Here is a 12,584-nt window from a genome sequence, read left to right as displayed (position 1 = left end):
ACTGTAATTATTCAACTAACAAGGACAAGGACAGAAAAATAAAGTACTAGTCACCTCACTATGGGAATGGACTGCAGCACAAACTGAAGTTACAGATTCCTCTCTGTGGGACTCAAGTATAAACAAGTTCTGATTGTTTGTTTGGATATTTAATTCATGTGTGAATTAATTGTCTTTTTGTGATGTTGTTGATGTGTAATTTGTTCTCAGGTCTATCTTATAAAATAATATATTGATCTCAATTAGACTTCCTGAATAGAAATAGCTTAACTAACGAACACCATAACAGCATTTGTGTCCATGGAACTCGAGACACATCAGTGGCAAACCTAGCAAAACCAGTTTTAGTTTGCTTGTCTTGTGTTTGCTGATCTCTCTCTCAATACCACCAGCAGCTGCAGGAAAAATAATTAATCATTTTTTTCCCCATCTAATATGAACTGTATGTTTTGCAAGTGCTCCTGAGTCACATTACGTTACATTTATTTGGCACTTTTGGCCGAAGCGACATTCTTTTTTTCCCATGCATACACACTTATAAGGAGCAATTTGGGGTTTAGTATTTGGCTAAAGGACTCTTCTACATGTAGATGGGGGGCCAGGGATCAAAGCACCCATCCTATAACAGCTGACCCTCTCTACCACCTGAGCTACAGCCACCTTTTGATCCTTTGTCATTATTTAGAGAGATTGTCAGAAGACTGAGAGATAAGTGGCTCTGCTCGGTGTTTCATTTAGATGTCATACTCTTGCAACAGCTCTGGTGACTTAATGCATGTTTTTATGAACCTCAGAACTTGTGTGTTTTCACCTTTATCCATCTGTTTTATCTCAGAAATACGTATTTTTCTGCAAAACAAACTTGAATCCCGTGCGTGAACCTTCTTTTTTTTAAATGTCTTCAAAAACATGAAAAATTGTCTGAATGACTGAGCTACTGTCAATATTTGCACATGAATTTTGGCAGTGATGATTGGATACTCTTGCGTTTATCCGAGCGCTGGCCCCTCTTGCTCACAATGTCTTCATGCTGTTTTTCAGGGACAGTGTGTGCAGCCTAAATGACGAAGTGGAACTTGTTCAGGCATCAGACAACGCCCATGGTCGCTGCTAAGCCAACGGGGGCCAGTGCCTTGACTGTGACTCCAGCCCCTGTCGCATTAGTCTCTGCTGACAACTCCACCGAGCCGGTCAACAAGAACGATGCCTTCGATGAGATCAAAAACAAGTTCCTGAATGAAATCGACAAGATCCCACGTGAGTGCCGGACAAAAACCCAAACCTGTTCCGATCAGCCAACTGAAAATTGATGTGACTCTAAACAATGATTTTGGAATTAGATTTTCTCTTTCGCTGCAGGCATTGGCAGCCTCATAATGTCTTTATTCAGTATTGATCACTGGCTGCCCTTCCTAATGGCAGAGAAATTTAATTTTCACCCAATCTAATTGCTAACCTTGCACCTCTCACTAAATATATTTGGCCCAGGACATGACATGGAGTACGCTAAATGATTGGTTGGTCAAATGTCAAAGTATTTGCTTCTTTTTCTTCTCTTTCTGGGTGTGGATGTGCCATCTATACATTGGTCTGTATATTCTCCTCAGTGCCGTCCTGGGCCATCATTGCCATTGCCGTGGTCGCTGCTTTACTCATTCTAACATGCTGCTTCTGCATCATCAAGAAATGCTGTTGCAAGAAGAAGAAGAACAAGAAGGGCAAGAAGGGGAAGGGTGACATGGGAATGAAGAACCTGAAAGGGGGAGAGGTATGTTCCACCGCGGGAGGTTGCATCTCGGCCAAGGGGATTTACACCTACACTGTATACGAAGCCAGGCAAACCACGGCCCACTTTAGCCTGTTTATGAGCCTATTATGTAACAGCTGTGGGGCTTACAGTGTAGCGTTGTACTGGCATGGAGAGAAAACATGCATGTAGTGATAAGTGTGACTCAGCTAATTATATAATTATATATTTGGAGCAGTAGTCCTCCTCGTGTTACACATTTTAGCCCAGTGTCAAGTTTGAAATGCATCAGATTACATATTACTGGTGCAGGCTGTTTTGATGGCTTTCTAACCCAGTCAGTGTATTCTCCACAGGTGTTAATTACATCTTTATCCATCATGATTATGTTTTATATTTTTTCTCTTTCTTTTTTTTGTTATTTAATGTATTTGTCATGACTGTTATTGTTGCTCTTTCTCTCACTTGTGCTTTGGGATTTGAGTGGAAAATGACAGGACTCTTATCTATTCAGCCCCAACCATTGTTTTCCCAGTCATTAAAGAGCAATTATGAAAATTAGTAGTTAGCACAATGCTGTTGTTTTTTTGGGGCCTATAATTATTGTTTTTTTTTTCACACGCATGACTGCAGATTTTGACAAAGTACAATAAGAATACATCTAAAAGTGGAGTTATTTTAAAACCCAACGGCCCCGCTGCACAAGATATGATTGTGCTAATGAGGAGGCTTCTCTATCTGTCATTTTCCTCGCTCCCTACAGTGTAGCTGACTGCATTTGCTGTGATTACCCTTCTTTGGTGTCTGCTGTGAGTTCAATCTCTGCCTTTGTCTCTGCTCTCCTCCTTCCTGCTTTGTGTCTTATGTGTGCTCCGTGTATCTTGACTGTGGTGGACTTCTCTGCCTACGGTAGGTCTGACAGCACGCGGCGCCCCTCTCTGGCCGCTCTGTGTAAGCGCAGACCAGGCCAGGGGTCGGGGGGGTTGGGGGGAATGGTGGTGGGGGTGGGCTGGGCTTGAAAGGGGTTGGATTGCAGTGATGATGACAATGAGTGCTATGGCTTCCTTAGTTTTTTGCAAGCTTAGGTGCTGCGGGTGCTTGAGGAATCTATGGGAGCGATTAAGCTGCTTCGCAAAATCCACTGAACTGATATGCCGCACCAACTGCTATGTCTTGAATATCCAGAGATTGCAATTTTGCCAAAGTAACTACAGAACAGAGATGTGTTTAAGTGTCTATGGTTTGAAATGAACATGAAACTCATCCTATGGTTGAGCCTTTGAATGACGAGTGCACTCAGCAACTCACTAGAGATCACTAACATGCATGTGCAAGGGGTAAGCTGGATATTTGTCAAATAGTAGCTGAACTGAGAGCTTTGAGCATGTTTCCACCATGACAGGCCTCGACTGTGCAACACCACCAAGAGCTGACATCTTACAAAACAGTTTCTCTCCAGAGATACATTTGACTTGGGTCTGAAATTCACACACTGTGCCCCACTTGTGCAAACATGCTCCGAGCTCCACGACAGATAAAGCTGTTTGTATCTCTTGACAAAGACCAGCATATGCCCTTGCAGTAGGTACCATTGAATGGCCACAACTTGACTTGAGAGTAACTTTCCTGGATGACCCATGCTGCTGACGTACTAGGTGACAGTCATTGACGCCCTCTCTCCCTGAAGCACTCGGGTCTCACTGAGGAGAAATGGTGGGCCAGAATGTTTGCCCACGTTTGCAGTCAACCGCTGAAGCCTGATTTCAGTCGATCCAAAGTTAAAGCTCCAATCAACTGGCTGTTTTAGCACATATTTCTTTTAATCAAACTTCATTACCGAGCTCGCAATCCACCCCCATTGAGTTGACCAAAGGGCATACATTCAGACATACCATGTCTTTATCTTTGAACCCCCCACTGGAAATTTGAGAACAAGTGGAAATTCTCGATATAGCATGATCCCTCCATTCGATGTGTACATTTCACTCAGAACACGTGGACAGAAAATTTTGGGCCTGACAAAAATTTGTCACAGAGGTTTAAAAAAAAAAAAAAACACATCAAAGCATAACTTTTACCTGTCTTCAGAAATTATAAGGTAATTCATTTACATTTGCCATCAGACAGAAACTTGGATCCTGCATTGTGTGGCCTGGCATGTTTGAATGAAAAGCATTTATCACAATAAAGATAGAGAATGCCACATATAAGGATATTGTGTGAGAATGTGTGTGAGAGAGAGAGAAAGTGAGTTTTTTAAGCATGCATGAGAGCCTGCATGTAAGCAAATGTGTGTGCGTGTGTGTACAGTACAGTATGGTGTGTAGTGGGTGTGTGTATTATCTGTGTGTGTGCCCTGTTCCTCTTCCAGCTCATCAGTGAGTAGCTGGACCCCTCCAGTCTTACGAAGACATCAGTGTTTTTTCAAGAAGACAGCCATAGGAAAGTAGGCCATACTGAGATATTATCCAGCTTTATACAGTATCTGAAACGAAAGTTTACTTTAATATTCATATCAGAGCAAATTGCTCTCATTCGATTAGTCATGACCGCCTCTAAAGAGATGAAAGACTGAAGAGTCACTGGGTGAGATGTAAAGGCAAGATGGACGATAACGGAGGCCTTGACTTATCTTCCTCATCAAGTCCCGATTGTCTCAGGAGCAGTTTACTGTCAGTAAACTGCTGAATTTTGTTGTAGCATATGATCAAGAGTCACAATAACTCACATTAGAGTATCAGCTGGAAAATGCGGATTCTGTTTGGAAGGAATTGTGAAATATATCAGTAATTCAGTTAGCTACAACAATCAGGCCAGAGTACAATTACAGCAGCAAAATCCAATCAGCAATACCAGTGTAAATACATTAATGAGACTTTGGGATGTCAGGAGGAGATAAACAGCAAACAGTAATATTGTCTGACTTGAAGTAAACCTGTTTGTCAAACAGCTTACACTATCAGTTGGAGGATATTCGCCTGCGTCAGTGGTTTGATCAAATCACATCTATTCCTCGTAGCTCTGTCCTTCACTTCCTCTTCTTCTGACAGCTTGTATCTGAAGCACTGTACACAGGGTGGACAAAATAACAACAACACCTTGCACTATAGTGCAATGCAGTGCAATAGCTCTGCAGTAAATGCTTGTTCAAAGTGCTTTTGTGTCAAAACGACTGAACGTCTGTGGTGTTTTTGAGAAAATATCCCATAATATCCCTAAGTCTGTTTACTTGTGACTTTGGGCTCATCTTTACTGATACAACTTTCCTCTGTGTGGGATAGGTTGTCACGATTTTTTAGACTTTTTTAACAACTTAATATGACTCACTTGGGATGATTCATGTTTGGGATTTGTGCAGCTGCCTGTGTAGCTGCCTGCAGTCCCTTCAAAGTCAAAGTCTCGTTTTATCGTCATGTTCCGTTTTGTCCACCCCTGCAATATCACAATTACAGGCAGCTACACAAGTGAGTCATGTTGATTTGAAAAAACAATTAGCAGTAATAAATGTCTGACAAACTTCCAGAGGTTTCCGCATGGCTATTTTGTTAGATAGCAGTATGTTGTAAGGTGTTCCTGTTTCCCTGTCCACCCCCTGTATATTGACTGTTTTTATTCTGTTGTTTCTCTCTTTTTCTCACTCTTTCTCTCTCTATCTGTCTGCACTCTTTGCACAATAACATAGAGTTCTATTCAAATGGCATTTCTACAACATTTCGTAGCCAAAGAGAAATTCCCTGTATCTGATTTTAGCAGATTTTAACATATATGTAATGCTCATGAAAAACAAAAAAAACAAAACAGAAAACAGCAAATGGTGTCACCCAAGAAATAGTGAAATCAAGTCAGGTTGCAACCGTGGTCATCGATGAACAGATTGCACTAGTAACACCGGGGTGAGCGGGGGTAAGTGGCAGGTAGGTGCTATGACTAACCCGACTGCTGATGCCTGAGGTTTTGTGTTCAGCACAGCCGCCGCCTTAGAGCCGTCCTCTTACTCCTTCTCCCGTCGCCTGCCCCCCTTCTGTCTCTGCAGAAACAACAGGATGACGATGATGAAGAAGATGATGTCGAACCTGGACTCACTGGAGATGAGAAGGAGGAAGAAGTGAAGGAGAAAGAGAAGCTCGGGAAGCTGCAGTACTCCATTGATTATGACTTCCAGGAGAACAAGGCAAGCACTTGTTGTTTATTTTACATTTTTCTTCTTACATCTTTCCGGTACTTATGTGGGCATCACACCCTACAATTTCCCTTGTGTGTGTGTGTGTCATTTCCTTTAGCCTGTTTTTTTATTATTATCAAAAAATAAAAACAGGATCATAGTAAAATGCTCACTTACCTTTAATCACATACTTCCTCCCTCCTACCTCCCCAGCTGACTGTGGGAATCCTGCAAGCAGCTGATCTGCTCTCCATGGACAGCGGTGGCACCTCTGACCCTTACGTCAAGGTCTTCGTCCTCCCTGACAAGAAGAAGAAGTTTGACACAAAGGTTCACAAGAAAACGCTCAATCCTGTCTTCAATGAGACCTTTATCTTCAAGGTAAGCTGAAGCACCTCGTGGTCACCCATTACTTATTACTTATTAAAACAACATGAACGTCAAGCTGTTTGATGGGCGGGCAGGTCCTGTTAAAGGTGAAATGCTCCTCCTGTCTTTCTCTATTTCTACGAGCGCTTAGCAGCTGCTTAGATTCTGTTTCTTTTTTTCCCCAACACTTCTGGCCAGCAGTGATAAAACGCAGCAGACATATTGAAAGTGTCTGACAAGGAGAATGTGGTGGAGAATCAAATTAAAGGAGAGGGCCACCTCTGGTGCACCTTACCTGCTGACACAGCTCTATAAAGAACAATTCAAACACCTTTTCCTTGTCAAAGTCAGCCTAGTTCTGCTGAAGCTGCATGTTATTAAGTCAGGCGAGCTCCAGGCCAAAGTCACAACCCATACTGCTGTATACTTCTGATCCGACTTGCACTGTAAGTCTACGATTTGTCATAAACCTGCTCAAAACGGTACAAATGAGTAAAATGAGATTGGTTTCTGTCCTCCAGATTCCATTCCAGGAGATGGGAGGGAAGACTCTGGTAATGTCAGTCTATGACTTTGATCGCTTCTCTAAACATGATGTCATCGGAGAGATTAAAATACCCATGAACACCCTCGACCTGGCAAAGCCAATTGAGGAGTGGAGAGACCTGGACAGCGCAGATCAAGAAGAGGTAAGAGTCATGCAGTAGAGGGTTGTATTACTTTTACAACGCTGCTGTTTATGTCCTTTACTTCCACTGATGTACGTTGTAGAGATGAATGTATTACTAGATTTTTGCGGCCAATACCAATATCGATATTTGAGAGTTTGAGAATGCATTTGAGAATCTAATAACAACATATTGTCCGATATATAACTATTTTTAATAAGGATCCCTTAAAGAGGCTATCTTTATATTTTTGTAATAACAACTAGTAGTTATTAACCTATTATTCTCATCTGAATCTGCAGCTCCCCTCGGCTTTACAGAGCTTTATAGCTAGTTTCAGCTCATTATTTAGCTGTCCCACTACTGTTTTGGTTTACTTTCACCGCTCTCTAAAAACGTACTGTACACCACCTGCTCAGCATCAAACAGCAGACAGATACAGTTAAAGTCTAGCTAGTGAACACAGTGGAGCATTTAGCAGCTGAAGAACCAGATATTTCCCTCAAGAGTTGGAACAGACCAATAACAGAGTTAAAAGAGAGGGAATATAGGACTTAAATTCGTCAGGTGGCCAGAAACACGACTCCAAATGAATAATAATGTTGCTCCATAACTGCTGGATGTGTAAATATGCAAACTGTTTGCTAACACGTTCCCCATATGAACTTAAAAGGTGATAATATGTCAGTGTTGGACTTGTCTCTGCTGCTACTTAGTAGTCATTATTATTATTATTATTATTGCAGGTTTAAATTTGGTTATCAATGAACTGTGAGGAAAATATGTACGGAGCACAAACTTTTCAGTGCTCTCTGGTTAACAAACTATATAATGGTGACACTAGAGTTTCTTGAGCACATATTTAACGTTTTTGTTCTGTCTCTTGCTACTTATCAGCAGACATACATAATGATACTGTTATATCTGTAATAAACTAATATCACCCGATATTATCAGTCAGGCTTAGTATGTTCACTGCTATACCTTTGCTATAGAAGTCTTCTAATACTCTTTGCAAGCTGTAATCATAATGCAACATGTAAAAGAAGTTTTAAACATACTGAAATACATTTAATCAGACTCTCAGCAAACTTTTTTCCATACAGAGCAACCTGAACAGCTGACTCAGCTGATGACATAATACAAAAATAGCCACGAGCACAAGGTGGCAACTTCGTCTGTTTACCAATGAGATTCAGGGGTCTGAATGACACACTTTTTGTTTTTCTAACCAACGGCACTGCTTCCTCTGTATCCATGCAGCCTGTAATGTGGTGTTTCCATCGTTATGCTGCTCCAGAATATGAAGAATAGGTTTTAATCAGTAAAACCACCACTGAGCCATCTTAAGAAGAAATACTACAGCTGCTTGCGGTCTCATATATTTTATTAACTTTGAAAAGACCATCTAGATGTACTTACTGGTAATTCCTGCTGCCATTACCTTTGTATTGGATTGAATTACTTGTATTGATGGAGTATATTTTGAATGTAATTCCAAAGGGACAGTTTGTATCAGAGAAGAGATGCAAGTTCTGCATCAGCCCTCCTTTAACTTTCTCTCCCCGTCCCACCTCCTCACAGCCGGAGAAGCTGGGTGACATTTGCATCTCTCTGCGTTACGTCCCCACTGCTGGCAAACTCACCATCTGTATTCTGGAGGCCAAGAACCTGAAGAAAATGGACGTGGGTGGACTGTCAGGTACATGCACAGAACTGAGCATCACATACTGCATTTCATTATCACACTTGTCACGCTTGACACTATTTCAGCGTTCACAATTTGACAAAAATAGATCAGCTCAATGGGAAATTTGGATGCTTGCAGTGGGACTGCAGTGTATGAAGGATCGTGTCTGTGAGCACAGCCATTAGGGTCGGCCCTGCTCTGCTCACGTGCTGACGCTGCAGTACTTACCATGCACCAGCTCTCACTCCCCCCTGGCTTCAGCATTGGCTCCATCTGTTGGTGCATTACAGCACTGCAACCCAAACATGCACGTGCAAGGCATTTTTTTTTTTATTAGCTTCATCAAGATTTTGCCTTCTTTCTGTTTTCAGATCCCTATGTGAAAATTAACCTGCTGCAGAATGGAAAGAGGCTGAAGAAGAAGAAGACGACGGTGAAGAAGAACACTTTGAATCCGTACTACAACGAGTCCTTCAGCTTTGAGATTCCTCTTGAGCAAATGCAGGTAGGTGGACTCACTTGTTACCACCCTTGAAGGTCTATTAGGGGTGGAAAGAGTACCACAGTGTCCTACAGAAATAAAAGTACTGCTCTGAAGGAAGTACTAGCGTTAAAAAGCACTGTATCGAATTACTGTGAAAAGGCAAATGTGTACCTAGATCAACATCAATGTGTCCTTGCAAGCAATTTATCATCAGACAGAGAAACATCCATTAATTCCTGGGAAGCAGTTATATGAACTGTTCCCATGTTTTATTTTACTTTATGTGAACATGACTATGTAGCTATGTAACTTTTGAAACAAGAAATGACACAATGTGCCTCTTAAATTCACAAGCAATAAAATGCACCTTTGCTCAGTTAAATACACTACAGCCTTATTTGGTCTGGTAAGACCAGTAGCTAATGGTGGCTAATGGTGGTTAGTAGGTATTTCTGTGTAACTGACATTATTGAGACAGTTTGCTGACTTCACGACTCTTCTCTACGTGTCACCATATTTTAGCTTTTAAAGGATTAGTTTGACGTTTTGGGAAATACACTTATTCACTGTCTTGCCAAGCATTAGATCAGAAGATTGATACCACTCTCATGTCTGTCTGGAAAGTAAAAGGTTACCGCCAGCAGCCAGTTAACTTAGCATAAAGTCTTGGAAGTCTTGCCATCACCGTGAGGTTGCCAGGCAACCAGCAGAGACTCCTGGAAGTTTTGTACAGGTTAAAAAACAAGATATAATGTGTTGATTAATGAGCTTTAAAGGTGTTGCTGGCTGTAGCTTTATATTCACTGTACTGAGTGGTATCGATCTTCTCATATTACTCTCGGCGAGAAAGCAAATACGTATATTTCCCAAAATGTCAAACTATTACTGTAACATTATCAACTAATTGACTTTTGTGGCCACAGTGGCCACTGTTCATGGCCATGCATACAGTACATACAAACAAGAAACTCTGTCATTTTGAATGCTGTGCTATGGTTATCGATTTCCTGCACTGTTGATCCGGCAAATAAATCAGAAATAAGAAACACCTATAAATGAAATCTTTAGTGTTTATGAGAATAGAAATAAGCAGGACACAGAACATTTTTGGGTTACACATAGATGGTAGCAAGTCCCAGTCCCCACTGCCCCCCGCAAAAACCCTTGAGGCTGCTGACCGCACTGGGACCACTGGACGCCCAAACACCATCAACTTCAATACTGGCCTCAAGTATTTGATTAAAATTCTGCATTAAAACAGAGAATTTCTGATTAAGTTAACAAAAAATTACAGCACTTGAAATGATTTACTCTCCACCCCTAATATCCGTGTAATCATCGTGGCATTCTGAAACTTGTTGTAATGCTTTCTCTCCATTCTCCCAGAAAATCCTAGCTGTGATCACAGTACTGGATTATGACAAGATTGGCAAGAACGATGCTATTGGGAAGATCTTGGTGGGAAGCAAGTCCACGGGGGCCGGCCTGAAACACTGGTCTGACATGCTGGCCAACCCCCGTCGCCCCATCGCCCAGTGGCATCCACTGCAGCCAGAGGAGGAGGTGGATGCCGCCCTCGCAGCCCTAAATGCCAAGAAGTAAACCCCCACCAGAACACATCGTCCCCGCCTCCACCTACCTACCCATGCATTTCCCCTCATTTTCCCCAGGTCCCACATATCAGTGTATATTCCAGAAGAACACCTTAACTGTACATCTACTCCCCCCACACCCACTCTTCTCCCCTCCGCCACCTTTCAAAAGATCCATCGATACCATTCAACATGATGGGAAATATAGTTTAAAAAAAAAAGCATCATGTTATATGAATTCATGTCATTGAAAAAAGAAGACAAGTAACAGGATGGACAGATACTCCGTTGATTTCCTTTAGATCTATTTTTGTATTGGGGTTGTGGTTCCATTAATAAGAATACAGAGTAGACTATGAAGAACAGTAAGAGTGCTATATGGGAGTCTGGTGATAGAGGGGATAAAACATACATTCACTCATATTGTACTTCTCACCCCTTCCCTTTAGTGACACAGTTTGCTTAGAATAGTGCTTAATAATAAAATGCTTTATACTGCCATATGATAGAGAAATAACACAAGCAGGTCCATTCCTTAGGTGTTTTGTGCACCATGTTCCACACCTGCCAGTTATCATACTAGACGATTCTGTTAGTTTGAAGTACATTCCTAGAGTTGGGTAGCAAGTAGGGATAGGCACATATCCAGTTACCCACAAACACACTGCCTTTTTGATTAGTTAACCTTCCGCCCATCGTCTCAGGAAAACTGAGAGGAAACTGAAAACTCCATGCCTTTTTTTCTAAACGGGTTGTTATTATTCAAATACTCCACTCGATGAGAAAGAAGTGTTGGATTGAAAAGCTTGACCGTGTGTTGTTTTCTTTTCCCGGTGACGTAAGGCTCACGACTGGTGTTAGTTTCTCCATGAAATGGTATGTCAGGGAACAGGCAGCGATGGACTTTCAGTAAAAAAAACAAAAAAAAAAAACAGTATTTGTGAGTTTTTGTTTTTTGACTGTCCAAAAAGGCTGGGTCTGTCATCTGAGCAACAAAAAGCGAGGAAATATCAGAGCAGGTACAACAGAGACTGATTCCAACTACCAATGACATGATATTTACAAGGTGTCGATTACTGCCTGCAGTCTACCACCTCCCCTCCCAACGCCTCTGATTCTGTATCTCACTTGTTCAGTGCTACTGCCATTAGTCATGGACTTGACACAAGGGTTTTACTTCAAAGGAATCCCTATAACCGTCTTACAGTCATAAAGGAGACAAGCCTTCAAAGTAACAAAATAAGCAATTTTCAACTACCAGGGACGCCTTCCAGTTAGCGGTGTTGTTCTCTTCATTTCTTTCTTCTTATTTTTCTATCTCTTCTTCCTTTTATTTATCCAGCTTTTAATTTTATTTTATTTTACATCAAACACTTTTATTCCTCAAGCACTTTAAATCCAAATGTTACGTTTCAGTACCCTCAGAAACCAGAGCTTTAATTATTTATGTTAGGAATAACTGCTGGTTTAAAAAAATATAAAAAGAGCAAGGGAGTGCGTTATGAAAGCAGTTTCTTTTTGTTGTTGTTGTAGTTTTGTTTCGGCTCAGCTTTTTGTGTATGTGTTTTGATTGTTTGAATATTACGTTTCTCACTTGATTGCCAGGATATGGTCTGGAAGAAGGCACTGATCCATGTGTATGTTATACACAGCTTACCAAACTGTTGAATTTAATTGCACTACTGGGTATAACTCTGTTACATGGTAATTTGACACTGTTCTTGATCTGTGTAGGGTTTTTTTTTAATGATAAAATGTTGTGAGATTGAATTTTTCTGTGGCACATGTGGCATGCCAGACCGGTCTCCTCGTATAAATGGACTCCTCTGATAAGAAAAGAGACACGTTTCAAACTAGTGCTGCTCCCTGGCT

The 12,584-nt window shown here is 41.3% G+C and overlaps 1 protein-coding gene across 1 annotated transcript; it reads left to right on the top strand.

Annotated features, from left to right (window-relative positions):
- The first annotated feature begins 1,061 nt into the window (after positions 1-1,061).
- Positions 1,062-10,722, top strand: LOC139288811 (synaptotagmin-2-like). The gene is made up of 8 exons (XM_070910229.1): positions 1,062-1,257; positions 1,608-1,768; positions 5,781-5,918; positions 6,123-6,290; positions 6,800-6,967; positions 8,531-8,648; positions 9,008-9,141; positions 10,507-10,722. The coding sequence occupies exons 1-8, from the start codon at positions 1,062-1,064 to the stop codon at positions 10,720-10,722; spliced, it is 1,299 nt and encodes a 432-aa protein (XP_070766330.1).
- Positions 10,723-12,584: the final 1,862 nt, after the last annotated feature.

The sequence above is a fragment of the Enoplosus armatus genome, chromosome 8 (assembly GCF_043641665.1).
Source record: "Enoplosus armatus isolate fEnoArm2 chromosome 8, fEnoArm2.hap1, whole genome shotgun sequence".
Lineage (NCBI taxonomy): Eukaryota > Metazoa > Chordata > Actinopteri > Centrarchiformes > Enoplosidae > Enoplosus > Enoplosus armatus.
Note: the sequence above shows the minus strand (reverse complement) of the source record. Positions and strands in the feature narration are given on the sequence as shown.